The 27,609-nt window shown below is 59.4% G+C and overlaps 7 protein-coding genes across 7 annotated transcripts; all 7 read left to right on the forward strand.

The window, feature by feature from the left end:
• Positions 1 to 548: 548 nt before the first annotated feature.
• Positions 549 to 1,676, forward strand: LMJF_36_2220 (conserved hypothetical protein; the record flags this gene model as incomplete). The annotated part of the gene is made up of 1 exon (XM_001686747.1): positions 549 to 1,676. One exon carries the CDS (start codon positions 549 to 551, stop codon positions 1,674 to 1,676), a length of 1,128 nt encoding a protein of 375 aa, XP_001686799.1.
• Positions 1,677 to 3,447: 1,771 nt separating this feature from the next.
• On the forward strand, positions 3,448 to 5,127 carry LMJF_36_2230 (vacuolar protein sorting-associated protein 45-like protein; the record flags this gene model as incomplete). Its single annotated transcript, XM_001686748.1, has 1 exon — positions 3,448 to 5,127. One exon carries the CDS (start codon positions 3,448 to 3,450, stop codon positions 5,125 to 5,127), a length of 1,680 nt encoding a protein of 559 aa, XP_001686800.1.
• A 2,331-nt stretch (positions 5,128 to 7,458) lies between these two features.
• Positions 7,459 to 15,210, forward strand: LMJF_36_2240 (conserved hypothetical protein; the record flags this gene model as incomplete). Its single annotated transcript, XM_001686749.1, has 1 exon — positions 7,459 to 15,210. The coding sequence occupies one exon, from the start codon at positions 7,459 to 7,461 to the stop codon at positions 15,208 to 15,210; it is 7,752 nt and encodes a 2,583-aa protein (XP_001686801.1).
• Positions 15,211 to 16,366: 1,156 nt separating this feature from the next.
• Positions 16,367 to 17,473, forward strand: LMJF_36_2250 (putative developmentally regulated GTP-binding protein 1; the record flags this gene model as incomplete). Its single annotated transcript, XM_001686750.1, has 1 exon — positions 16,367 to 17,473. One exon carries the CDS (start codon positions 16,367 to 16,369, stop codon positions 17,471 to 17,473), a length of 1,107 nt encoding a protein of 368 aa, XP_001686802.1.
• Positions 17,474 to 20,555: 3,082 nt separating this feature from the next.
• On the forward strand, positions 20,556 to 21,545 carry LMJF_36_2260 (guanylate kinase-like protein; the record flags this gene model as incomplete). The annotated part of the gene is made up of 1 exon (XM_001686751.1): positions 20,556 to 21,545. The coding sequence occupies one exon, from the start codon at positions 20,556 to 20,558 to the stop codon at positions 21,543 to 21,545; it is 990 nt and encodes a 329-aa protein (XP_001686803.1).
• A 1,357-nt stretch (positions 21,546 to 22,902) lies between these two features.
• On the forward strand, positions 22,903 to 24,288 carry LMJF_36_2270 (hypothetical protein; the record flags this gene model as incomplete). Its single annotated transcript, XM_001686752.1, has 1 exon — positions 22,903 to 24,288. The coding sequence occupies one exon, from the start codon at positions 22,903 to 22,905 to the stop codon at positions 24,286 to 24,288; it is 1,386 nt and encodes a 461-aa protein (XP_001686804.1).
• Positions 24,289 to 25,384: 1,096 nt separating this feature from the next.
• Positions 25,385 to 26,872, forward strand: LMJF_36_2280 (putative Bardet-Biedl syndrome 4 protein homolog (BBS4-like protein 4); the record flags this gene model as incomplete). Its single annotated transcript, XM_001686753.1, has 1 exon — positions 25,385 to 26,872. One exon carries the CDS (start codon positions 25,385 to 25,387, stop codon positions 26,870 to 26,872), a length of 1,488 nt encoding a protein of 495 aa, XP_001686805.1.
• Positions 26,873 to 27,609: the final 737 nt, after the last annotated feature.

A 27,609-nucleotide genomic window follows, 5' to 3' on the forward strand; every position in this document is an offset into this window, starting at 1 on the left:
TGGCGAGGGAGGGGGCGAAAGTAGGTGGACTGAAGGCAGGCCTCTGCATACCTGCTGCAATAGTGATCATACGCATCAGCAATGTGGCAGCTGGTTATGCCGGTGCTGAAAAAACAAGCATCGCCTTCTGCCAATATCATTTCCTTTCACTCGCTCACGTCTTCTACTGCTCCTCTTCGATCTCAGCCATCCGTCATCCCACGCCTCTCCTCCACTCTTCTCCACCTTTCTTTTGCCCTCTTCCTGTCGTTGCACTGCACTGAACCGCCTCCGCGCGCGAGACAGACACTTCGGAAGCAGCGGTTCTCTGCGCCAGCTCGGAGACGCACCTTACCAAGCGTATCATCGACGCCGCTCACATCGGGTTCTTGTCTCCAGCACGACACCACACTTGAGTCTGTTTCGTCACTTTCTCTCCCAGACCTCGTTTACACGTCTTGAAAAGCGGTAGTACATCAACGCACACCGACACACATACACGCGAAGGCACCGCGCGAGTGGTTCAGCCTCTGCAGCCCTCCTCGCCCCTCCCCCCCCGCCCTCCAGCAATGTTTCGAGGCCACACTTTCCTGCTCTCTCTTGCAGCGTCGCCGTTGACGGTGGTGGAGCTTACCCAAAACGGCGGGCGCGTGGTATACGACTTGGATGACAAGACTCCCGTCACATGCGCCATCATCGCGAGCGATAACCAGCCCGGCACTCCCGCGCACTCCAGCCGTGGCTCGGGGCCATCAAAGGAACTGCCTAAATCACTGGAGAGCCGCGTCCGTTCCAGTCGCCTCACAGTAGTTTACGAGCATTGGGTGCATCAGTGCCTGCGCGAGAACCGTCTCTTGCTACCGTGTCAAGACTACCCCGACACCATCGCTTACGACCCGTACTTATTTACGGGCGTTCACTTCACAACGACGCAGCTGCCGCTGCAGCTGAAAGCGAACATTATCGCACTCATGCAGTTCTACGGTGCCACGTACCACAACCACCTGCTGGACACGACGAACCTGTTAGTTTACAGTCACATGCACCTTTCACCCGCCGCCCCGCGGCATGCAGCAACGGCCCCTCTTGCACTTCGGCTCCTCGCTGCCGGTAGCCGCGAAGCAGAAGCACCGTTGTCCACGAAAGAAATGGAGGCAGCAAACACCAGTCCTAGTCAGCAATTATCGGCGGAGCGGTCTGGCGACAACTCTACCGAGGCTGCTCAGCCATCGCTGACGAAGCTCGACGTTGCGCGTCAACGCGGCCTTGCGTGCGTGACACCACAGTGGGTGCAGCTGTGTCTGAAGACTGGCGAACTGAAGCCGGCAAGCTCGGCTCTAGCGGCTGCACCTCTTGCTCAGACCCCGTCGCCCCCTTCCACCAACTCCAGCTCAACAATTCGGGCTGACGCTCCTGTGCCCATTGTGACTGCTGCTGACGAGCTTCGTCACCATGAGGAGGAAGTGGATCGATGGGTCGGCGAAGTACTCACGAGCACACCACCTTTGGCTCGTCCCCACTCTGGTGGTGCCACCACGGGTGTGTGTGCAGCGCCCCTCCCTGGGCCGTCGTTGTGCACCGTGCCAGGAAGACAGAAGGAAGCTGCAGAGGTGCGTGAGGCGCTCAAGCTAGCAGCTCAGCTCTCCCTCTCTGGTGCGTCGGCCTCGAGGATTCGAAAGCGCCGTCGCGCGCACTGACGGCATGTCAAAAGAAAAGAGAACAGAAGACACTGATGGAGAATGGAGCTCGTAGAGCCGCCGCTCACGTCTGCTCCCTCTCTTGGCCCACAGTCGCGCATAGAATCTCTCGCATGCTTCCTGTCGACTTTCCTAGGCGAGTGTGAGTGAATCAAAGTGAGCGAGAAAAGGATCGATATCGATGGTGCCGTGGTCCTCGCTCGATAGAAGACGAAGAGAGTCGATGCAACTGCATGTATAGAAGCACACACACACATGCACACATACAGTTTCACGCATGAGCAGTAGGTGCATGCGCACATACACGCATAGACAAACAACGTTGGCAGAGCGGTGTAGAACACACAGGATGCGCAGAAAAGCAAACGAAACACACACACACACACACACACACACGCATGCAAGAGCAGCAGGGAGAGGAGTTGTTGCGTATGCATGTACGCTACGCCCCTGCTTCTTGCTGTGCTCACGCAGCTTGACTGATTTCCGCCGTGGCTACTTCTTTTCTTTTCCCCGCCCCCTCCCCTTCCCTCCCCCTCTGGCACTGTCGCATAACGTCGAATGCCTTTCGATTTGTGTCATTGTTTAAAGGAAGGAGTATGCAATAGCCCTTCCCCGTTTTTTTTTGCCTGTATTGCAGCGCACACCCAGTGTTGTGTCAGATTTCTTTCCCTTTTCCTCACGGGCCGCATGTAAAGCCCTCTCTGGTTTGCGCAAGGTCGGCTGCTGTTGCTTGGTGCGCTGTGTCTATTTCGCCGCACATGCACCCCAACCCCAACCCCAATCCTCTCCCTTTCCCTAGCCACCGTCGCACTCTTCACACGCGCTGCATGCGCTGTTAACGGAGAAAAACATGGGCAATGCAGAAGACAAACAGAAAACACCACACTCGGAAACCGCACTGGCGATGCGCCACGCTTGCCGTCCTTCGTTCTTGTTCGTTTTCGTCCCCTTCAAAACGGGTGGGGGTTGCGGAACTCGGACGACCTGACCATTGCACGATGTGTGCTTCTTCCCCTCGCCCTTCCACCCTCCTTCTCGTCTCTCTCTCTCTCTCTTTACGGATCTGCCTTCTTTGTTTCTCTTCTGCCCCTGCAACGTTCTGCGCACTCCGCTTGATAAGGGTGGTGAATGACTGATGCACCACGCACTCCCTCGGTACATCCTCTTCTTCCTTTCGCTCTACCGACTGTGCCTTTTACTGACCAAACACACTTGCGCGTTACCCTCGTGCCGACTCTAATCTGCAGATTGCACTGTGCCGCCCCCTGCCCTCCCCTTTTCTCCAACACACACACACACACACACTCACACACACCTATTTCGATTTCTCAGGTCACCACGGTGCTCGTACACCACACAGCACCGAAGACACCCTCGCATACCTGCGTACACGCCTTTTGCTCGGCGTATCTTCTTCCTACCTTGTCTTCGCCACTCTTTGTGAAGGTGAGCAGCCGCCTCTCCTTGTTGTGTTGGGGCCTGCCATCGCTGTCGTTGCTGTTCCGAGGCACACGTCACCTTCGCTCGAGCCACCTCCCACGGCAGGTACTGCTTTTCCTCCAGTTGGTCGGCGCAGGGAGTCGGCCGCCATTTCGTTTGTGTAGCCGGAACGATGAATACGCACGCGACACTCCAAAACCTATCCAGCACGCTGCTGACGGCGGGCGGCGGTGGTGGCGGGGCCGCTCACCTCACTGCGCCAGCCGCTGTCTCGTCCTCCTCGTCACTTGTGGCGTCCAACAGCTTCTTCTCCCTTATCGAGGCCTACATGAACCGCATCTTGCCATGTGATACGAATATGAAGGTCCTCCTCGTAGACGACGGCGCGTTGCCAATGATCGCAACTGCCTTTTCGCAGACGGAGCTGCTCAAGCACGGAGTGTACCTCGTCGAGTCCCTCAACAGCGCCGCGCGGCAGCGGAACTTGATGAAGATGCTGCGGTGCTACATTCTGCTGCGGCCAAGTCTCACGAGTGTGGAGGCGGCATGTGTGGAGCTGCGTATGGCAAAGTACCGTAGCTATCACATCTTCTTCTGCGGCGCGACCAGCGCGGAGATGCTGGACCGCCTCGCGAACGCCGACAACGACTCGCTTGTGGAGGAGGTGCAGGAGGTGTTCTGCGACTTCAACGCCATCAATAAGGACGCCTTCGTGCTGGAGACGCCGCCACCGCAGTCGCTTGTGTCGTCATTCTTGTCAGCCTCGCAGGTGCGCCGGCTGGCGGAGGGGCTGGCCTCGCTCATGGTGGCGCAGCGCCGGCGACCCCGCATTCGTTACCAGAAGAATAGCCCGTTTGTACAGCGCCTCGCCTCGGAACTCGTGAATGTGCTGAAAAGCGACCCCGAACTGTACGACTATCCCGCGCGGGACACGGTGCTGCTGCTGCTAGACCGCAACGACGACCCGCTCACCCCGCTCCTCACCCCATGGACCTACCAAGCAATGCTCCACGAACACATTGGGCTGCGCTCCAATACGCTCCAGCTGCCGGCCGACGTGCAAGGAGCCGAAAAGGAAGGCTACGTCTTCTCCGAGCACGATGACACCTTCTTCGCCAACAACATGTTCAATAACTGGGGCGATCTGTGCAACAACGTGAAGAGGTACGTCGACCAGTGCAAAGAGGCGCTGAATCTCGACCGCCCCACAGCCACCCTCGAGGAGCTCAAGGCGTTCATGCAGAAGATTCCGCAGACGAAGAGCCTCACCGGGTCCGTCACAAAGCACACGACGGTGACCACGTATCTTTCCGGTGTCCTCAAGAAGCGCAACCTGCTGGAGATCTCTCTTTTGGAGCAGGACATGATCGCCTCCTCGGACCAGAGCAATCACTGGACACGCCTGCAGTCCTTCGCGTCGCGCCCCAGTACGAGCCAGGAGGACCTCACACGCCTCTGCCTCATCTACCACCTTCGCTATGAAAAGTCCCGCGGCACGTCGCAGGTGGCACCGTACCTCGACCGCGTCAACTCGAACTATGCCCTGCTCCTTAGTAAGCTGCGGCAGTACTACGGCCTTCATCGAAACACCGATCGCTTGTTTGCCGCTACCGGCGTCATGGCAAAGATTGTGAAGACGTTTGTGGATGTCGGCAACATTTACACTCAGCATGAACCGGTTCTGAAGCGCACCCTGCAGCAGCTGTACAGCGGCCAGCTCGACACCGCCTTCTACCCATACCTGGAACAGCTAACCTCCTCCTCCGGCGGCGGCGGTGTGGCGAACGCGGAACATAAGCCAATGGAGGTGATCGTGTACATGTGCGGCGGGTATACATTCGAAGAGGCAGCGCTGGTGCACGGCATCAACGCGCGCACCGCGTACAAGCCGGCTGATGCAGCCTCGTTTGCGGCCGGCGGAAGTAGCATTAAGGCGTCGATTGGCGGCGAAGCCGTTCTCAACACGCACTCCTTTCTGAGTTTGCTAGACCAGCTCTCACCATCGTAAGAGAGGCGTGACGTGCTGCAGCTCGTGCGACTGGGTTCCCGCAGCCTTGCTAGCTAGCGTGGCTTCTCTACATGCTTGCATGGGAGTGCGCTCGCGAACGATGCTTTACCCTGCTCAGACTGCGGGCTCAGGTCGCCGTTGTACCTCACCACCGCCGCCGCCGCCCCCCCCCCTCGTTCGCCTCTTTATCTTTTGACTAGTTCTCCGAACCAGCCCTGTCGATTTTCATGGCCACATTACCGGTGCCTTTCAGTATGTTGGTGGTGCTCTACCCTTTTTTTTGCTGACGTTGCAAAGCATGTGAGCACTGTACAGCACGAGCTGCCATGCACAGCCGGCACGGCGTATCACACCCGAGCAAGGCACCCAGAGGTCAGCAGAACAAGAGGAATAGACGGGAAAGGTGCGAAGAGATGCATACGAGTCAACGCCACAGCGCATGCATGCGAAATGTGCAGCATCTCCTTCATCCGACCGGGTGGACTGATGAGGCGCAGATGCCGGAAGCGTGACGAGGACACGCCCCGCGTTGCGCCATCGAGGCCTCGAGGCTCCCATGTGAAGAGTCCCCGGCACCACACTCTGGGGTGCCGCGGCTTGAAGCGCCACAGAGGGCGAAGCAAGGCATATAGGCAGGGTGTGCCGAGAGTCGCAGCGAGGGCCCTGACCTGCAGCTGGCCAGCTTCCTCCCTGGGCGTATCCGGCGTGCACCTTGATCACCCCCTACTACTCGCACGGTCGACGCCACCGCCTCCGCTCTCGAGCAAAGGGCCCTGGAGGCGGCCGGCGATGGATCAAGGCAAGCAGAGCCCGTACAGCGCATGGCCCCGATGCGACGGCAGGACGGTTCGTCCTAGACGGCGAGGATGCAGCCGTATTCCTGCAACGGCAAGTGAGCTGTGGTTGTGTGTGTGTGTCTACTTGCTGGCCTCTTCGTTGGTGGCATGAGCACGTTGTTGTCCAACAAAAAGGAAACTTCTCGTTTTATATCACACGGTGCTTTCGTTGTTACGTTGTCGTTCTTTGCGTGTGTTGCTGCACTCGCTTGTCTGTAGCCTTGCGTCCTCTCTCCACCTGTCACACGGACACATATATATATATATATACACGTGCGCGCATACTCAGGTGTGCGGCTGACTCGTGTTAGAGCGCGCGGTGTCTTTGGTCTTAGGCAGTCCTGTTCGAGGTTGCCGCACCTTCTTTCAAGCCTCCCGTGCATTCTCTCTCCCTCGAAGGCGCTCGATTTTGTCGTGGTCTTCTTGTCAGTTGCGGAGTGGTCCACAGCACTCGGTGAAATGGTGAGGGGGAGGGGAGGAGGCCGGCAGGGAGTTTAGATTGAGAAGAGGGGTAAACGATTGCGTGACAGGCTTCGCAGACCGAGAAGAGGCAGTGAAGAAGGGCTCCGGTGCGATCATAACAGGCAGCGGGGGAGCAAAGCGCGTATTCGGCTTCTCGCTTCGCCACTCTTCCCTCCTGCCCCCTCGCAAAGCAAAAGGTCACGGTTCCTTCACAGTCACCGGTTTTGTGCTGCGCTGCCGTGGATTTTCACGTGAAGGTGAAGGGATGCGGCCGCCGGAAACGCGCGCTCTCGTCGGCTGCTTGATGTTGCGACGCCGTCTTCGTCTCCTCCTCATGACTCTTCATCCTGTTTCCTCTGGCACACACACACACACACACACACATACACGCACAGTCGACGCTCGGGAACGGTGAACTGAGAGCTCCGCACTCCTGCGGTCTCCACCACCCCCCCCCCCTTCGCCTGCGCTTGCCACTCAACCATTGCGCTGTAGGCGCTCCCCGTCGTAACGAGCACCGTGGTGGTGAGCAGTGCGGATTCTGGCACACTTCCGCACGCTTACAGAAACTCACGCAAGCACACACAGACACACACACACTCACAGCATAGATATAGACACACGTACGAGATCGTACGCGCTCGCATGGGCTTCGTCCGGCACGTGTGCGTCGTCTGCTGTGGATCGGAAAGGAAAAGATTGGTGCCTCCGGCTAATTGTCGTGTCACTCTCCTCCTGCTGTGCGGCTGAGCAGCCGCAATAACGCGCGAGCTTCCATACTGCAGGGGCGGATAACTTGATGTGCATAGAAGGCACAAACTGGATATACATAGTCCTTGTTTGTTTGTGGAAGCTCCGCAAGAAAGCGAGGAGCGCACCTATATACACAGGGAGAGCGGGAGCGGGAGGTAACCCTCACGCAGCGGGGAGCACCAACACAGCGGAGGTTTTCGTCTTTGCTTTTGTTGCTGCCGCTGCTCGCTCTGCTCGAATTCTCGCGCACCGTCTTCCTCGATCGTTGCCCCGAGATAAGATGATGAGCGAGGCTGACCTCGTGGTGCTGCCCTCAGCATGCAGCGATAACGAGCCTCGCTCGCATGGGTCGTATCCCGACTCACCGCCTGTGACGTCGGCACGGCGTCCAGCACCGTTGCTCCCGTCGGGCGCGGCGTACAGGGCCGCTCCCTCTACCCTCGTCACTGCGCCGGGAACGCAGGCGAGCGTGTTGAACCTTGTGACCGCTCTTCCACTTCTCTTGTCGTTGGACCGATCCCACTACACGGCGACGCTGGACAATGCACAGGGGGGCGTGCTGGATATCTTCACCGCATCGGGTGCCCGGGGTGACGGTCGCCTTGGTCCGCTGAGCTGGACGACGATCACCACCGATGCCGCCACCGCAGCGGTGCGTGCGGTACTGTACGCTCGCGGGACGCCGTCTTGGCAAGCGAAACGGCGGCGACTGCGACGGCTCGCGCTCGACTCATTCTTTCGCTCAACCGTGTCGGCTCGCATCTCCGTTCGCCGCGACTGCGGTGCTGAAGGCGGGGATGGCGTGCGCGAGGCAGTAGTGCGGCTGCTGCACCACACACGCGCCGTCATGTCGGACATCTCGCCGACACAAGCGCATTTGGTTGATCTTTTCGCGGCCCAGATTATGTGCGGTGCGCAGGGTGCTGGTGCCGCCGTGGAAGGCTTACCGCGCGCAGCCGCGGGCAAGGCAACGGATGAGCCAACTGACGCAGAAGGCGGGCAGTCACTGGGCGCTGCACCCGCCCCCACGGCGATGATGAGGGAGCGGTCAAAGCCGGCGTTTGAGCAACGCGGCATCATGAAAAGTAGCGTCTCCGCCTCAACCTCAGTCACCGCATCACCGCGCCACGCCCAAGGCGAGAATATCAGCACACCTGCCTCTGCTACCGTTGCGGAACAACTGCTCTATATTATTCTCCGCACCAGCATTGCGGCGAATACGCCACGGCGGCCCCTTGTCATGCACGGTGATGACACGCCTGCGCTCTTGGTAGATGGGCTGCATACACCCCCACCACAAGGCACTGACGGTGCCACCGCCGTGGGAAGCCTGACGCGCAAGAAGCCGCGGCTAGACAGCCTCGATTGCATCCGCCCCGCGAATTTGTCGTCAGAAAACGGGCAATCGATTTATCGCTACTCTAACGATGCTGGTGGTGCAAGCCCAGCTTCTGCGCTGCCCTATCAGCCGCACTGCTGGCTAGCGCCGTCGACGGTGGCGCTGGTGGAGCGCTCCCAGGCGCTGCGGCGACACCAGCGCTGGACATGCGACCTCGATCCGGTGATCGAGGCTACCATAGCTGGAGAGGGCTCAAGCACCCACAGCAGCCACCTGTTTAGGGGCGCTGGCACCCGCTCCGCCGCTGTCGTATCGCTGCTTGACAGTATGCGTAGCTCGTGGGCTCCTCTACCTGGCATGGCAGACAGCGACGACGCTGTGGTTTTGACGGCTCTTGTGCGTGGCAGTGGGCTTCCGTTTGCCACAGCGTCAACTTCAGCTGCACTGGGCGTGGCGCATGAAGCCGGACCTGCAAGTCACTCCTGTGGTTTTCAGTGGGGGCAGACGATGATGGGAGGGGAAGATCCCGCCGTCGAGGCTCTCTTTGCGGACGGTCGAGCTCGCCGCGTCCATTCCCACCGTGAAGAAGAAGATGGTATCCCCGGCAGTGAAGGGGCAACGCAGACAAGGCAGCGTGAGGCTGATGCTGCGGCAGCTGCTCTGCCTGCATGTCGCATCCCTTTCGTATCCTGCCTGCCGTTGTACAACGAGGTTGTGTACGCGCAGGTGCACCTGGCCCTGCACTGGTGCGCCGCCGGCCTCGCTGATCCGTTTTGTCTCACCCACATCGACAACACGGCCGGCCCAAACTTGCCGGCGTTGCGCGTTCGCGACGAGTTTTACGCCCGCTCGTTGCCGGCCAATGGTGGCGCCGGGGCAGCCGCCGCCGCGACCGCCATCAGTGGTTTGGCTTCGCTGCTGGAGTGGGGCTGCTATTACGGGACGCTGCTGCGCCGCCTTCACCGCCTGTGCGACGTAGCTGACAACGTCACGCTGCGCGGCACTCTCGGCAGCTACGGCCGCTGTGCCATGAGCACCTTGCGCCTCCTGCTATGCTTGCTGCAGCGACAGATTGGGGAGCTGGGGTACCAAGCAGGCGGGCCGCACCGGCTGAGCTTTCCGGAACTGCTCACGGCATACCAACGGCTGCAGCGCGCAGTGGAGCAGGTGGAGGTTCTTGCGGCGTTTTTCGGCGTCCCGGCCGCGGCCGCGGTGCCAGAGGCGTGGGACCCCGTCGACGTCCTCGAAGAGCGCTGCTCATCGGCGTTGCTTATCTCACGCCTGTACGAATGCTTCACTGCGTATCATGCCGACGCGCTTGGTCAGCACGGAAGCGCTGCCACCCACTACCACGCACTGCAGCAGGAGCGGCTCGCCCAACTGCTCGCCTCGTTGGGCAGTGAAGATAGTGAGGAGGTGCCGTTGCAGGCGAATACGCCGGGTGGCGGCGTCGACCAGCAGCGACAGAAAATGCGAGCTGCCTTGGCCGCGGTTGAGTCTGGGACGGCCTCTCCCTCGGTGAACACTTCGCCTGTAGACACCGGCGACAGCTACGGCGCGTGGGAGCAGCATCGCAAGGACCTGCTCAGCTACTCCATCGACGCCATCGGGCTTCTTCTCCGCTCAACCCTGCGTCCTCTGAACGCAATGCTGCACCGCTGGCTCACGGCAGGCGAGCTGGCCGATCCGTATGACGAGTTTTTTGTGGTACCGTCTCACGGCCAGACGCACAGCGGCTTCACCTTGGAACCTTCACCACAGCGGCTACCGGTATTTCTCTCTGTTGCAGCTGCCACAGACCTCCTCCACGCTGGGGTAAGCCTGCGGGTGCTTCGAGTGGCTGCGACGCATGTCGTGCTCAGCGCCCAGAAAGACGCACGTCGACTGGAAGGCATGGCGGAGGTCAATGAGGCCGCGGCGGAGGACTATGCTGGGGAGCTGCTCGATACGCAGACGCTGCGACGCGCAATTGAACAGTTTATCAAGCAACTTGTGCACGGTGCACCGACAGCGGATGCTGTGCACGATATGGGACGCTCGGGAACTGGCGCCAACGACGAAGGCGAAGTCACCGACGCGGCCCCAATGCCGCTGCCGCCGCGTGTCGACTTGCTGTCGTCGTACGGCGCCATCAACTGGTGGAAGGAGCACTACCAAGCCTGCACACGTGTCTTGCTCGAGGTGGTGGAGGAGGCCGCGAATCCTGTGGAGGGCAGCGGCGAGGACGGCTCCACGGAAGCTACTCCAGACCCGTCGCTGTGGTTGCATGCGGACGAGGAAGAGGGGCTGCGTAGTGCTGAAGAGGCGTCCGCGGCCGAGAACGAACATGTCGGTGGCGTCACTTCCTCCGAAACGCACACTGGTCATGCCGAGCTGTCCCTCTCCGGCGCCACTGCTGCGCCAGCCGTACGTGACGATCACCATCGTGATCGCTCTCCTCACGTGACGGCTGCTTTCCCATCAAACGAGTCGACGAGTGAGGCACCGTCGTACATTACCATTTTCATAAACTCCGACGACGATGAGGACCGCGGCGCCCACTCGGGAATGGGGAGGGCGGCAGGCGGGCGGCAGGGGGCGGACAGCGCTTGCATTGCCTCTTCGTCTTCTCGCTCCTCTACGACTGCGACGGCGAGCGTGCTTGGCCTACGCCGCATCGCCAGCTCCCGCTTCTCAACCGGGACAACGGTGACCTCGACAGCCTCGTCGCGTGGCACCATGGCCCTCTACGGTGCCATCACGGAGGAACTACGCCAAGTCTCGCTGCTCGAGCAGCAGACGGAGGCGGACCTCGGGCAATGCCGCCACGCGCTCCGCGCCGAGCTCGACGCGCAACTGTGGCGCCGCCGACGAGACAGTCGACTGAGCGACTGGAAGGCCCAGCGACTGGCGCTACGGCTGCGGCGAGTGCGCGCCATGGAGGGCATCGTTGAAGAATTGCGCGATGTGTACATGATACGCGCTGCCGGGCACACCGAAGTCCAAGAGCCAGCGTCGCGCCCCATCGAGGAAGCCGAGCAAGACGCGGCGGCCCGAGAGCCTTCCATGGCTGGCCCTGCAATGACGGAGATGCGCATTGTGGTGCCGCTCCGCCAGCTGCCGCCGCGACGCGTCGCGCCGCCGGTGATTCTGTACGCCACTCCAGACGACGAGTATGGCGTCGACGGCGTGACTGGGGGGAGGCGTGGCAGTCGTCTCTTCCCTGATCGCTCGCGCCGCACAAGTTTCGCGGCACATCCGACTATCATGGAGCTGCCCGCAACAGGTGCACGTGATACCCCTCAGTCCTGTGGGCAGCAGCGGCGCTCTCTCAGCGCAAGCATATTGCGCACCAACAACTGGCCGAGGACGTCAGGGTCACCGTCGCTATCGGCGCGCACGGCACGGCGAGTTTCTGCGGCAGCAGCCGGCGCTGGAGCCGTCACGTTCATCGATCCGCTGTCGACCGGAGCTGCGGTGCAACACAGCGACGGCGTTGGCGCGGGGCCAGGAATTATTCGTCAGCTGCGCGATGTTGCCCCAGCCGCCCTGTCAACGTTTGGCGTCATGGAGAAGGGCAACCCTGTGGAGCCGGGGCAGAGCACCGCCGCGAAGTTGACTGTGCCCTCCGCATCGACCCCTCCGCCAATGCCGCCGTCGAAGTCGTCGCATCCGCGCTGCGAACAAGTCGAGGCGGCGATGCTGAGGGAGCACGTGGACATGCCTGCCGCCGTCGCGGCAGATGAGGCGCACGCGGCGGCGATGCGGCGCGACGAGCTAGGGTACGCCCACCCAGATTCACTATTCAGAGTAGCGGACATTAACGACGATGAGTTCCTGCTAATGCGCACTGGCCCCAAAGGCTATGCGCGGCGTGAGGCGGAGGCGGCGGCGCTGGCAGAGCTTGCCGAGCGGCAAGCGCAGCTGGCCGCTTGCACAGTCGATGAGCCGGGGTATCTTCGCCAGCTGGCGGCGGCGGCGGCGGCGGCCGTGTCCGACCCCTGCCGCGACAGTCCCAAGGACAGCGCCACGTTGCCCAACTCGGGTCTCTCTGCTAAGCGGCGCTCTCGTGCTTCGATCAAAACCGAACGTGATGGCGCGGCACGGGACCATCGCGTCGACGCGGCCGACAGCGCCGTTCATGTGGGGGGACACACAAATCTGCCTCTCGAGCTGGATCCTGCATGGCAACAAGACGATCCACACCGAGGCTCGCGCGAAGCGAGGGCGACGATGACGAGGACGAAAGCCATGGGGAAGAGCTTCACCGACGAGCTGTGGTCGTGGACGGCAACGGAGGCGCATCACTGGTACTTTGATGACCTCGTCCCACTGCACCACGTCCTAACCGGCGCCGAGGTAGACCGCGCTCTTATCGTTGACGTCTCCCTCACCTGCGACGAGGCCGAAGCGTTGCAACGCTGCAGCGGGTACTACCGCGCCCTCGGCCAGTACACGGCCAGCTTCCTCACGCAGAAGGCGCTGCAGCTGACGCTGCTGCCGCCCTACGGCTCTCTCTACTGCCTCACAACGCAGCTTCTCGACGTTTGCTTGCTGCAGAGGGCGCCGATTGCCGTGCGTCTCATGGACCTGTGGATTACGCTCGTGGACGCTGCACTGGAAATGACGGCAGAGGCTGAAGAGGCTTCGATGATGCAGAGAATCATAAGCGGGGAGACGCGACTGTCCGCGTTGGCGGCGCTCACAGACACCCGGCAGGGGCTGAACGTGACCGAGGCGCTCTCCTCCCTCAACTCGGCCTTCCAGCATGAGTGGGCGACATGTGTCACGAATGGCGAATCGACGGTGAAACTGGAGTGGAGGCTCATGTCGAGCGGTGGGGAGGGGCATGAGCGGCTCAGCTCAGTGGAAGAGGCTCTCGGCAGTGATGCCAACTTCACAGAGGGCGACGAGGCGGCTGAGGAGGGTGTCCGAAACGTCTCCAGCGCTTCCCGTCTGCCACGCCAACCGACGCCGTTATCGCAAGGCAGCGCAGAGAAAGCGTCGAATGAGTCCTTTCCCATTCACTCCTTCCTTGCTTCACTCAGCCTGACGGCGGCGAGCCCGTGGTGCAGCGGAGCGTGGTTGCTGCCAGATCACACGCTGCATTGCACTGGCGCCATCTTCCGCGCGCTCCTGTTTTGGAAGAGCGCGGAGCGGATCGTACTGCACACGTGGCGCGCCGGCATGGATAGTGGGCTCTCCAGCGTCTTCTTCTTCTGCACGACCGTGCGCCAGGTGCTGTTGTCGAGTCTTCAGGAGACAGTGTGGGTGCGACTGGCAGAGCTGACGGCGGTGTACCGGGAGAGTTTGCGCTTCGAGGCCGGGGTCCTCTACACGTACCGTGCCCTTGAGAGCTTTACGATCGACCATGCCGCATTCTTGCGCGAGTGCGAGTTCTACACGCTCTGCGGCCCGCAGTTCCAGTGCCGCGTCCGCCCTGTGTTGCAGGCAATGGTGGACACCGTCGAGGAAGCGGAGAGGGCGCTGCGGTTTGCGCAGGTGTCGATACGGGTCGCACGGCGTCAGTACATGGCCACTTTTCGCTCCCTGGTGAGCAGTGCAAGCAGCAGTGAAAGCGACGGCGACACGGGCTCCGACTTCTGCCGGCAAGCAAGGGGCCGACCAACGGTCGCGTCAGCACCTCAGCATGTTTTTACCCCCTCGCGGTGGTCTCGGCGAGCGCGGAAGCGGCAAAGCGATGGGAAAGCGCCGGCCGGCGGCAGTGTTGCTTGGGCCTCCCCTTGGTACCTGCAGCCCCTGGAAGACGCCCTGGCACGTCACTCCGAGAAGCTCTCGCCACCTGAAGCTACTAGCGGTCGACTCGCTGACGTGGATGCACCTGACACAGAGTCTGAAGTCGACTTTGACAGCGCTGGCACACCGCGCAGACGCGCCGAAAAAGGGAGAAAAGGGCAAGCAGTGACAGCAGAGCGGTCGCCGTCCTCGGCTGTCAGCAGCGCCACGACAGCGCGCTTCACAACTCCGGTGTTCGACAAGTCGCTGCTTGCCGTGCCGGGCACCGCCGGCGGTGGGGAGGAGACATATCGCGAAGGCGATTCAGCTTCCACTCCAACACCGCGCAAGAAGCGCCGCCGCGGAGGTAGTCAGCCAGCTGGCGCTCGCCAACCTACCACTGCCACAGAAGCGCCAATGGCCACGACACTGCGGGCTTCTGCGACTGCACAGCGCTCGCAAACCCCGAAGTGCAGCCGCAGTGCTGGCGTGAGTGTGCGGCAGCCCCCTGCTCCCGCTAAGGTGTCATCCTCGACGGTAACAGGTGCTGCAAAAACGGATACGCTAGCAATGAAGCGACCGCGGCGAGGTCGCCGCCAGCAAAGGCGGATGCCCTCAGCGGAACGCAAAGAGCGACGCTGCAAACTACGCGCGATTGCGGAGCGCAAAATCAAAGAAGAGGTGGACCACCAGCGTCGACTGGTGCGTGACATGATTTCTCGCCAGTTGCGTCGCTTCGCATGGCTCACGCAGTCCCTACGGAACGCGCTAGCGGATGTGATAGTGGAAGAGGACGTAAAGAACATGGAGGACGAGAGTATTGCCGCTGCCGCCACCGCCACAAGCGACGGCGCGTCGTTGAAGTCGATCAAGGACTTGCACAAGGCACAGCGGCAGCACATGAGCCGCAACACCTACATCTCAACGATTCTTCGAAAGCTCGATGCGCTGATCGAAGTGATGGCTACCCAGGTGTGATCCCTGCCTATGAAAAGAAAGGTGTGTGCTTGTGTATGTGAACGGTGAGGCAGTTGATCTCGCCAAGGAAAACTCGTTGCATGGTCATCGCGCTGGACAGGATCAGCTGCTGCTGCTTTTGTGGGCTTTTCTCTCTCTCTTTCTCTATCCTGTGCTCATGCGGTCGTCGATTCGATGAGCTGTTTCGTTTTATGAGTCCTCTATGCCCAGGCAAACAAGGGTCACCAAAACGGCTTCCACGTCAAGCGCCAACGATCATGTGGGGCGATGCACGTGCACGCATCCATGCGCTTGTGTGGGCTCATCTTTGCTCATCCGCTGCGCCCGTCGCTCGCTCGCTCACTCTCTTCCTTCGGGCACGTCTGCAGAGCGCATTGGGGGATTTGGGAAGCCAAAAAAGGTGAGGGCGCGCGTGGCCCGCAGGCGTACTACGCCTCTGCCGCACAAATCACTACCCTGCTTCAATGCTGTACCTCTCCCTTTAAGTCGCATCGGCGTTCTCAAACATGTCGCTCGCCTCTATTGGGTGGCCGGGCGGGCTCGTCAGCCCATCATCTCTCTCTCTCTCTCTTCTCCCGGTGCCTTCACCCTCCTCCCCCCTACCGTTTTCTACCCCCACCCTCTCCCTATCTCTGGTTCCATCGCATTAACAAACATACACACATGCCACGTATGCGCTGCCCTGGACGTGCTTAGATGTCTGCGGAGAAGGTGCTCCTGTAGCAGCCTCGAGAGCCCACCATCATCTCCCACCCCACTAACGCTTCAACTCTAACGGTTCCTCCTGCCCTCATCTCTCTGTGTCCTTTAGGGTGTGCGCGCGCCCTCATCCTTCGCCGACTCTCAAGCATCACCGCGAGAACGCACCTGCGCACTTGCGCTGAGACTTCGCCTTTTTAAACTCTCCACTGCGCCCTGCCCTTAACGTAAAAGAAGCCCACCTAACATATCCTTCTCTATCTGCCTTCATCAACGCCGTGATTGTCCGACGCGGGGACCCCTCGGCGTGCCATTCACCACCACACACAACAACCCCCGGATTAGCCGATATAGATATACTCTGCACCACGCACCCCCTTTGGCTTCCCTTTTTCACAGTTCCTCCTCTCCCCTCCCCTCACATCTTTTTTTTTGTCGTGTTTGCTCGCAGCCAACAATGTCTTCCTTGCAGAAGATCAACGATATCGAGGCGGAGCTCGCCCGCACGCAGAAGAACAAGGCTACCATGGCCCACATTTGCGCTCTCAAGGCCCGCCTGGCGCAGCTGAAGCGCGAGCTCATCGCGTCTGAGTCGAAGAAAGGCGGTGGCAAGGGCGAAGGCTTCGATGTGCAGAAAACCGGCGACGCTCGCATCGGCTTCATTGGCTTTCCGTCTGTTGGCAAGTCGACGCTGCTGTCGAAGATGACCTCGACTCACTCTGAGGTGGCCGCGTACGAGTTCACCACGCTCACCTGCGTGCCTGGTGTGGTGAATTACCGCGGCGCCAAGCTGCAGATGCTGGACCTGCCCGGTATCATCGAAGGTGCCAAGGACGGTAAGGGTCGAGGCCGGCAAGTCATTGCAGTGGCCCGCACTTGCTCTCTCATCCTCATCGTGCTTGACATTGCCAAACCGCTGCAGCACAAGCTCATCATTGAGCGTGAGTTGGACGGCTTCGGCATTCGGCTGAACAAGTCGCCACCGGATATTGTGATTCGAAAAAAGGACCGCGGTGGCATCAGCATCTCCTCGACGTGTCCGCTCACGCACATCGACCAGGAGACGATCAAGATCATCTTAGGCGAGTACCGCATGGCGAACGCCGACGTCACCTTCCGCGGCGACTACACGGCCGACGAGTTCATAGATGCGATCGAAGGGAATCGCGCGTATATCCCGGCCATTTACGTGCTGAACAAGATCGACCAAATTTCGATCGAGGAACTCGACATCGTCGCCCGCATCCCGCACAACTGCCCAATCTCTGCCCATCACGAGTGGAACCTGGACGGGCTCCTCGAGTGCATATGGGATCACCTGAACTTCATTCGCGTGTACACGAAGCCGAAGGGTCAGGTGCCAGACTACGACGCGCCGGTCATTCTCAAGAAGTCGCCACAGCCGTCGGTGGAGAGCTTCTGCAACCGCATTCACAGACAGCTGATACGCAACTACAAGTATGCGTGGGTGTGGGGATCGTCTGTGAAACACCAGCCGCAGCGTGTGGGCAAGGATCACTCGCTGGATGACGAGGATGTCGTGCAGGTGGTGAAGAAGGTATAGAAACAACGAGGAAACTGCATCCGCGCCCAGCCTGAGAGGTCAACAGCGACGAAGGTGCACCCACTAAGGATGCCGCCGACTACGCCACACAACACACGCGCACGGTGCTCGAGGGCAATGAGGGAGGTGAGCTTGCATCTCATCAGCGCTTCACCGCGTCTCCGTCCTCCTTCTTAGAGTCGGGTCCCTTACGCACCGTCGGCGCGGCATGTCGAGATGGACTTGAATGTGAGCTGGCGAGCTTGACTGCTTCGGAAAGACGTTGATGGGCATCCTAGTGTGCGTGTATGTGTGCGCACTCCCAGCAAGGGACGGCGCAGGCACCGACATCATGTGCGAAAGCTGTGAGCGTTGCTGTTGCCCGAGGGAAAGCAGCGGCGTGCAAAGTGACGTCAAGCAGCCAGAGAGTTTGCTGGAGTGCGTGGCAGCACAGCGACATTGTCTCGTTCGCGTTTGCTTGTCTGTGTCCGTTGTGGTTTGGGGTGCACGGATACATGAAAAGTGACAGTTTTGCGTGTGTGTGTGTGTATGCGTACGCATGAGGCGGCACACCCTTTCCGCCACTCTAACGGCACCGCACGCACACTCGTGTCTGTACACGCGCGCGCGTTCGTTCTCTCCCTGCTCTCGCCTTCCTCGTCGCTCCTCCCCTTCCGGCACTCCCACTTGCCCGACTCCAAGTCGGGTTCAGTAGAGAGTTTTTGACTGTCTGTGCCCTGTCACACACGTACGCGCATCGGTGCCGCATGATTATCTAACAAGGGGCTTGGCCGTCGGCGACTCTCTCAGCTTTAAGGGGCCTTCCCTTTTGTGCGTTGTCGTTGTTTCTCTCTGTAGTTTGTTTGCCTTCTGTTTTTTTTTTTCTTGTTTTGGTGAGGTCTATCTCTGCGTCTGGGCGTACGTGTGTGTGTGTGTGTGTGTGCGTGTGTTCGGTGGCATCTAATCTACGTTTCAATCGCCAAGAGGCCGTTTTCGTGCCCGATCCCCGAGCAGCAGAAAAAGAAAAAACGGAAAAGAAGAGTGCAACCGTGACGCCCACAAATCAATTCCGTTTCTAGTAGCGCGCGGTTACGTGTCCTGCCAGAGACCACCTCTTCTCCGTCGCACAGAGAAGCAGCGGTGAGTCGCAGTCAGCGTCGGTGCGCGCGCCGCTGTGAGCTCATGTGTGTGGAAGGGAAGATGAGGAGAAAGGGTGTTGACATGAAGCACGGAAATGTGCACGCTAATCACAATGCACTCTCACTCATGTCACTCCGTCTTTTTTTTGCGCGTGTGATTCCACCGCCAACGAATCAGCACGCATACCCATCTGTCATCGCTACAACTTACTTTTGTCACTACCCTCTCAATCTCACACGCTTCCTTCTCGAACGCACCCCCCCCCCTACCCTGCAGAGCCTTCGGTAATTCCTTCATCCTGTGGTGTATGTGCCCTCTCCAACAGTTGGAGTCTTCATTGAAACCGTCGTGGCACATCGGCACACGATCACCTAAGCTCAAGCACGCACTGTTACACCCAAGCACACACGCACAACCACACCGACCCGTTTAAACGTGGAGAGACTACAGCTGATCAGCTGAAGGACAACCGCACGCGAAGGGCAACGCAGAAACGAAAAGGGAAGAAGAGGAAAGTAGCGAAGTCATAAACACACACATACATATACATATATATATATATATAAGGACCGAAAGATCTGCGTTAATTCTAAGCCGAATCGTTAGTGGCTGCCGTGTGTGTGTGTGTGCGTGCATACTCGGCATTGTTAGCCCCATCCCCTCCTTCTCTCTCCCTCCTCTGCCTACTAAGACCGTAGCACGCCGCGCAGAGGGGGCTCCTCTCTCTTCCTATTCGCTTGAGCCGCCGCTGATCTACGCTGGCATGTTCGCTTCCCTCACAGACACACGCGCCTGAGCAATACCCTCCCTCCGCCCACCCCGCAGAAAAAAAGTAAAGAGCCTTTCGCTATCCCGCTCTTCTTTGCTGTTTTCGTTGTTTCTGCTTGATTGCTTTTTCATTCTTGCTGCTCCTCATTGACTGAAGCGTTGTTTTCAGTACGGTGACTCTGGTTGCCAGCTCCCTCGCCTTGGCCACGGAACAAGCCTAGTCGTTTCTCCTCACTCTCTCCCAGCTTTCGAAGCTTATAGAAGCTGCTTTCTTGTGTGAGCTTGTGCTTGTGTATATGTTTGTTTCATTTTTTTGTACCATACTCTGCACACACCCACGCATAGACTTCTTAACTCCCCGTATCTTCTTGAGGTGCAACTGCACAGCAGTGTGCGCGTGTGCCTCTCTTTTCTCTCCTCTCCGCCGTTTTATCGATCACGCAACCTTCTGACTTTTTGTTGCGTGTGTGTGTGCTCGCTCTGCGAGGCTCTTCTCATCATCCCCCTCCGCCCTCTTCGGTCGCTTTTCTTTCTCTGCGTAATCATCATTGGTAAAAAAAAACGAATCAAGGCAAATTCACCCGTTCTCTTGCTCTGTCTGTTTTGTGTGTGTGTGTGGGTGGGTGGGTGGGTGGGTGGGTGGGTGTATGTGTGTGTGTGTTGCTTCTCCTGCTGCCCGGTGTGTGCGAAGCTGCTGTTCGCCATCTTCTGGTGTCTGTGGCTCTGTGTCTCACTCACTCTCCCTCTCTCTCTCTCCTGCTCACCTTGTCTATATATACGTGTGGTGCCGCATTAAATTGTTTTCGATTGGGGGCTTTCCGCGTGTATGTGCGGGTTTTGTATGTGCGCCCAGCGTGTTTTGCCATCGCCCTCCTCCCTGCCCCTCTCCCTCTTTCTCATCCAGCGGAGCGCTCCAGAGTAAGGAGGCAGAGGAGCCGTCAACGCAGCAGGTGTGTTCATTTCTCATCAGCCCTTCTAACGAGATATCACCAAACAAAGGAAACATTTTTTCACGACAGCATTTGTGGAAGCAACCTTGCCTCCCTGCCACTACGACTGTCTCGGAACTGCTTGTGGGTGTCGCCTTCTGCCAGCGTTTGGGCAGTCCGCGCCGCGCTCCGCAGTGCCGAGCCCCACACCGTCGCAGCAGCGCCACCGCACGCGCACACCGACAAAAAAACTCGAGGGGCACCTAATGAGCGTGGCACCGAAAGCGCCAATGCCGGCGATTTCATCGGTTGCCGCCGCGTCTGCTGCCCGCAAAGCTTCTCAGCAGGCTGTGGGGCCTCTCAAGGGCACTGTCGCCCTCAGGCGCCTCGTGGACGTGCTTTTGTTCGTAGGGCCAAGCGGCTGTGGCAAGTCTACGGTGATTCGCCGGCTGCAGCGCGACTGGCCCACGCTATTTGAGTTCAGCGTGAGCCACACAACCCGTTGCCCGCGGCCCGGCGAGGTGCATGGGCAGCACTACTACTTCGTCACCATGGAGGAGTTTCAGCAGCTGGTCGACGCGGGTCACATGATTGAATACTCGCGGCTCTGCATGCCCGAAACGTCGTCGTCGACGCCTCCGCTGAGCAAGCCAGTCGGCAACCTCTACGGGACTAGCAAGAAAGCCCTGAACACGGTGCTCGCGTGCAATCGTGTCGTGCTCATGGACACGGATCTGCTCGGCGCCATCAACATTCGGCGCTATTGCTCTCGTGAGGTGGCGAGCACGAGTCCGGTGACCGTTTCGCGAGCGCAGCGCAGTATAGTGCAGCACGACGGCGGCGCCGCTCCGGCCGCGCAGGCTCCGCTAACCCTCTCCACACCTCGGCACGTGGCCGTCTCTGTGGAGAACGAGCACGCCGCGGTCCTCATGAGTGCGTATTCATCCAAGGATTCGATATTGTCGTCGTCCCCTTCCTGTGCTGCACCCGCGGTCACACGCACGCTGCGCTGCATGATCATCTTCATCGCGCCACCTAGCATGCAGGTGTTGGAGCAGCGGCTGCGAGAACGCAAGACTGAAACGGAAGCGTCGATTCAGCTGCGCATGACGCTAAATCGGCAGTGGATGCAGTGGGCCAGGGAGAATCAGTCGTTCTTTGACCACTACATCGTGAACGACCACCTTGATCTCTGCTACGCCAAGGTGAAGGAGATTGTGCGGGCAGAGGTGCTCATGGTGGAGAGCACTCTGTGAAGAGGGGGTTGAGGCCAATGTGCAGCGGAGGGGAGGGGAGGTGTAATGCGAATCGGATGGTTTGGGGGCGGGGTAGTGACGTTGCACACATCGAGAGGATAGCAACGAAGAGAGCCGCACCGGGACGAGGCGCGGTGTGAGGCTCTTTTCGGGTTGTCTTGCCTTTTTGTTGATTTTTTTTGTGGTTGTTGGTGCTTCGCCGTGCTGGAAACAGACGACGTTTTGTTCGCTTGGTACTGTTGTTGCTGCTGCTGTCGCTGTTGCTGCTGAGACGTGGTCTACTAGCAAGGTTGAGCGCCGGCGTTGATTTGGTTTGTTGTCATGCCTCCCCTTTTAGTTTTTTTGTTGTTGCCTCTAAACGTGTGTGTGTCCTGTCTCTACCTACTCACCTTGTATTGCTATTCTGTGTGTCTGACCGTGTTTGGGCCGCCTCCCTCACCGTCCACATCAGCCTCCCTCCCATGCCGCTTGAGATAGCGAGGAATGCGACGTACGTTCTTGCCTCTCGCCCTTTTCTTCGCAGTTCTTGGCTTCTGTGCGTGCGTGGTGCTTCCTTGTTGTTTTCCGTGGGCTTGACGGCACGCTAAGCTTCTGCGTACATCGCACCAGCAACGGTGTTACGCGCACCCTCACTTTCTCCCCCCCCGCTTCCCCCATTATCATGTCGATCTTGCAAGCAAACGAAGAAGAAGCCCGTGTTGCGGGCAGTGTGAGCGCGTTGGTCTTGTGCATGGCAAATCGCGCTGCCGCTGAACTCGTCTTGTGTGTGTGTGTGTGTGTGCCGTCTGTCTGCGTGCGTCTTAGCATTCTCTATGTTTTATTTTTGTCGATTATTGATCTCATTTTTTCTGTGACGCCCAAGCGTGTTCGAGGGTTGCGCGTAAGAAGATGTGCCGAATCAGGAAGCAGCGAGAGGGGAGAAACAATATTGAAAAAAAAAACATGAGTGTTAGTTGAAACGACGTGATAGTGAACGGGCAACCCGCCTGCGCTGCCGACGTACGTCTTCAGGGTTCGAATACTCATGCCTGTGAGCCAGTGGTTTCTCATCTGCCAAGCCGCATTCTCATATAACCGCACTCCACCTGCAAGCCAATTGCTCCGGCGTTGTCGCCCTGCACTGCTTCTTGCTGACTCTTCGGGCACTCAACCGCCTCCTCCTCCTACCCACCTCCTACATCTATCGCCTCGTTGCCTGCTTATCCGCCCAAACAAAAAAAAACGGACTCATCGTCGCTCTCCATACACTTGCGCCCAGAGTCGATCGTTTCTATTTCTGTATCTTTGTGTTTTCCCTTCTCTTTCTCGCCCTCCCCCCCCCGCACACACACACATACACACCGCTGTTTTCTTGACAATGGCGGAGGCGAAGGTGGTGAAGGACCTGGCGGAGGTGTGCGCGAGTGGTGCAGAGACCTATAGCGCATGGACAACTGCTAAAGCTCTCGTGCAACGCCGCTACCTTTCGGCCAAGGCGCAGGGCACGTTTGAGGACTGCGGCAAACTGCTTGCTTCCCTGACACGGGTGTTGCAGACGTACCTCCGCATCGATCTGGCACAGGAGCTGCTCAGTGACGTGCTCTTCCAAGTAATGGAGCACTTCTCTGCAAAGCAGGCGGCAGGCGCCACAGCGGCCGTTGTGAAGGACGGCGGCGCGCCTCAGTCTTCATTCGACCTAGCCGCAGCTAACTTTTTGCAGCACATGTTTGACACACTCCTCTCCGCGACCACGCGCACCTACACGCTGATGGGGCCCATGCCGCTCGTTGTAGAATGGAACAGGGATGCAGACAGCGGCGGCGTGGAAGCCGCTGTGGCGCAGTCGAAGCACGCCGCGCCATGGGCCGAGGCTGTAGTTCTCGAGTTCGCCGTTCGCGCGGCGGACTTTCTTTCACAGCGTCCCCAGAGCGCTGATGTATTGTCTCATTGGGCGCAGAATCTGTTTGTGTCGTACGAGCAGCTGCTTGCTCTCCGTCTGGCACTCCCGTCATCGCCACCCTCCACGCCGCAAGATGGCAAAGCTGCCTCGGCTGCTGCCCCCTCGCCGTCGGTGCCCGTCCCGACGCTGGCCTCGCAGCTGCTCCGTATGAGCACATTCAATCGCGCCAGCAGAACTGGGAAAGAGTCTTCAGACAGCACCAGCGCAGCAACGACACCATTGACCGCCGCCGTGTACTGGCTCACCCATTTCGCTCGTGAGCCGAACGCGGTCAATCACCTCTTCGCCCAGTACGTGTACTTTGACATTCTTGGCCGAGGCCAGCAGAGGAGCTCAACGGCTAACACTACACCGGGCAACAGTGGCGCCCCCGCGAAGATGCTGCGTGAGCGCGTAAATGCGGCACTGGAGGAAAGGTGCACGCTGACTCGTCGGGAGGCGATCTCTATGGCACGCGCTGCAGTGGAGGCGTACTGGCAGGCGTTTCCGCTTGTGCTGCAGCAGACCTCCTCGGTCAGCTCGCCGCAGCCGTCCAGCTGCGCGGGAGAGAGCAGCAAAGAGGACGCGAATGTCGACCCCCAAGACGTGCACCTCTACCGTTGGACGTGGTTCCTCGACTCCCTCACGCTCACCTTCGCGTACAGCGGAAGCGCGAGTGCGAGTATCGATGAGGACGCGGCGGTGCAGCAGCGGGAGAGGCAGAAGCACGTGTGCGCGCAGCTGCTGGAGCTGTACGCTGACGTTACAGCTGAGCTCCCGGGGTTGAAGTGGCAAGAGTTGGTTGCCGCCTACATTGGTGCATGAGAGGGGCGGTTCGGGCATGGGGAAGGTGGCCTGCAAGAGATCGAGCGCAGCAGCAGTGGTTGACGTGGCGCGGTGTCTTCAGCGTTGCAATTCGCTTCTCCGCCATCTGCCTCCTTTTGCGTTTATTCTGCTGCACTCCACTTCACCTGTATGAGGGTACTCTTCCACGAGCATCTCGTGCGTTTTTTTTTGTAGTTTCATTTTTTCGAAAGGAGCCGCTGCTGCTCTGTGTGGGTGTTATCAGCCTCCCGCCTCTTTTGTTCATATGGTCCGCGATGTTTCCTTCGTGCGGGCATTCAAACACGTATTCTAACCCTTTTCTCTCGATGCGCAGGGGTGTGCGCTCCTGCGGCTGCGTGTGCTTCGTCACCTCGATGTTTCCTACTTCGTAGCGTAACGTGGCGCTTTGCATTTCGGTTGCCTTTCGTCTTTGTTGCTCGTTGCCCTCCTTTTAGCGGCTGGCGACCTTACCTCTCCTCCGGTCACGCGCACACACGCTCATCGCCTGCAATGTGCTCATCTGCTTCGTCGCTGTTGCTATGAAGCAGCATAATGGGGTCATCCCTGTCGCTCCTATTACGTGTCGACTCCGCCCCTCACAAAGCACCGTCCGCGAAACGCTCTGTGCCGAGGCAGCCCCTCCCCCCTCCCACTCCCGACCGACTTACCTCGAGCGCGTCTTACGCCGCCCCCACTCCTTTTTTCTCCCTTTGGGGCTAGTGCGGACCTCGTTGGACATGCGGGCACAGCTGACCTTGCTCTCCTCCCACCCTCCCTCCCCCTTCTCTCTACGCACGTGAGCCGCGCTGCAGAAGGAAACAGCACGCACCGGGGAGCGATACGCTCACGTCCCCTCCCGATCCTCCGACGTCCGCCTGGGGCGCTTCCACATTGGCTCAGCGTACGTGTGCGCATATATATATATATGTGTGTGTGTGTGTGTTCGTGTACGAGGTTTCTCCAGAAGCCCCCTAATTGACACCTGCGCATCTTATTCCCGGCAACGTGCACACTGAGAGCGCAGTGGGATTCGCTCGTGGGCACTCCAGCACACTGACTCTCTCACCCATCGCGTGTGTCTTCACCGACACCTGCGATGCAAACGATTGGAGGCCGCAAGCCTGATGTGGCGCCGTTATCTGAGATGGGAAGCAGCAGAAACGGCCTCGGCACCGAACTGGGTGCAACAGTCGCTTCGCCCCACCGCGACAGCAGCGCCAGTGCCGCTTCCACAGCCGCGAATGCGCAGCAGAAGCTTGTGCAGGAGTTGCAGGCGATCCGCGAAAGACGTAACTGGCTCATCCATCTACTTTACGTCCGACAGGAGTACAGCAACTGCCTACAGGTAATCGAGGCACAGCTTCGCGAGACGGGGGGCACGTGCGAGTACGCCCTGTACGTGAAGGGGTTGCTAAAACGTCTGGAGGGCTCTCTCTCCGAGTCGTTGGAGCTGCTGCAGACCGCCGTGATTATCAGCCCGGAAAATGCGGCGACCCGCACACAGCTCGGGCGTGCGCTGCACCTCCTTGGCCGCCACGAGGAGGCCATTCAAGCATTTCAGGAGGCGGCGAGCATCCGCGTCGTGAAGGGCCTCGGCGCGGACTGGGCAATCGAGTACTACATCGGTCTCTGCCACCTGCACCGACGCCACTACCGTCGCGCCATGGATGCCTTTCTGCAGTCCATCACAATTCAACGCCACGACTGCGCTTACTTGCAGCTGGGGAAAGCGGCACTGCTGGCGCATGACTACGCGACTGCGCTGCAGGTGTACGATGAGGCCGTGACGCTGTCGCCGACGAATCCCGACCTGCTTGCGATGCTGGGTCACCTCTACCTTCAGCAAGGCAACCCCTGCGCTGCCTTCGACTACTTGGGCCGCTGTCTGACCATCAGCCCCACCCACATCGATGCCCTTGTCGCCGCCTCGAGCATCATCCAAGACAGCGGCGACTATGACGTAGCGCTGAGCAAGTACCGGATCGTGGTGGCGCAGCAGCCGGACTCGGCGCAGGTGTGGAACAACATCGGTGCCTGCTTTATTGGCAAGAAAATGACGTACGCAGCCGTCGCGTGTCTGCGCAAATCCGTCTTCCTCTGCCCGTTTGATTGGATCGGCCACTACAACCTGGGTGTCGCGTTTCTAATGATCGGCCGCTACTGCTCGGCTCTGCAGTGCCTGAACGCGGCTGTGCACCTGCATGCTGACCACGCACCGGCCTTTATGCTGCTCGGTATCTGTCTGGGCGAGATGAAGGATCTGCCGAACGCGTGTCGTGCCTACGAGCACGCCCTCGCGATGCAGGACGACTTCCTTGTGTATCTGAACTATGCGGTGACGCTGTACAAGGGCCGCTCCGTGCAAGAAGCTTATTCGAAGTTCCGCGTCTTCCGCAACGTATGGGACCAACTTACACCCGAGCAGCGCCGCGAACAGTCCTCGCTCATTCCGGGAGTCATCCGACAGTTGGAGGACTTGCTGGAGCCGCCCCCGGAGCCGCCGATGTCCACTTCGGACGCTGTGCCGGAGGAAAGCGCTGCGGCTGCGTTGGCCACGGCACCGAATCCCGAGTCGCTGCCGTAGGAGGAGTCGAAGGCGTGGAGAAAAAGACGAAGTGCCATACGCGGTTGTGCAGCGGCACATGTACCTGTTTTTTTTTGTTTTGCGTTTGGGGGAGAGAGGAGGATAGTCGCTTATGGATGAGATGGCAAGGTTTGGATCCCCATGCATGCAGCACAGCCCGGGGTGTCGTCCAGGATGCGCCCATCCGTTTTCCTGCTGTTGCCTTTCAGAGTTTGCTAGTTTGTTTGCTTTTTTGCGCTTGCTTCCACTCCGTCTTCCCCGCCCCGGCCGTCTCACGGTTATGCCGATGGGGCTGCAAAGGGCGAGCAGCCCCATCGCTGCCGCCCAACGCGCCTCTCTCTGTTGTTCTTCCTCCACGGATCGATTCTCGCTTTCCATTTCTCTTCGCGCGTCGTGGCCGAGGTGAAGGAACAACACTAACAGAGAGAGTACACTTCCGCATACTGTGGTGTCGTTTATGCAACTGTATGATGGTGAGAGAGGTGTGTGGGGAGGGAGGGAGGGGTGTATCTGCTTCCCCACTATCTTTCCTTTCTCCTTGGCGTGCAACTCATGTGTCCTCTGTTGCCCGCGCGGCGCAGCCTTCACTCTTCATGTCACCTCCCCTTTCCGCTGACGGTCTCTTCCTTCCTCCCTTCGAATATCTCACCTCACGCACATTGTGCATCACGTGCGCGCTCTCCATCTCTCCAGCACACACACACACACACACGTGCCCCCCTCCTTTCAAGCATATG

Source organism: Leishmania major, chromosome 36 (genome assembly GCF_000002725.2).
Source record: "Leishmania major strain Friedlin complete genome, chromosome 36".
In the NCBI taxonomy this organism is placed as follows: domain Eukaryota; phylum Euglenozoa; class Kinetoplastea; order Trypanosomatida; family Trypanosomatidae; genus Leishmania; species Leishmania major.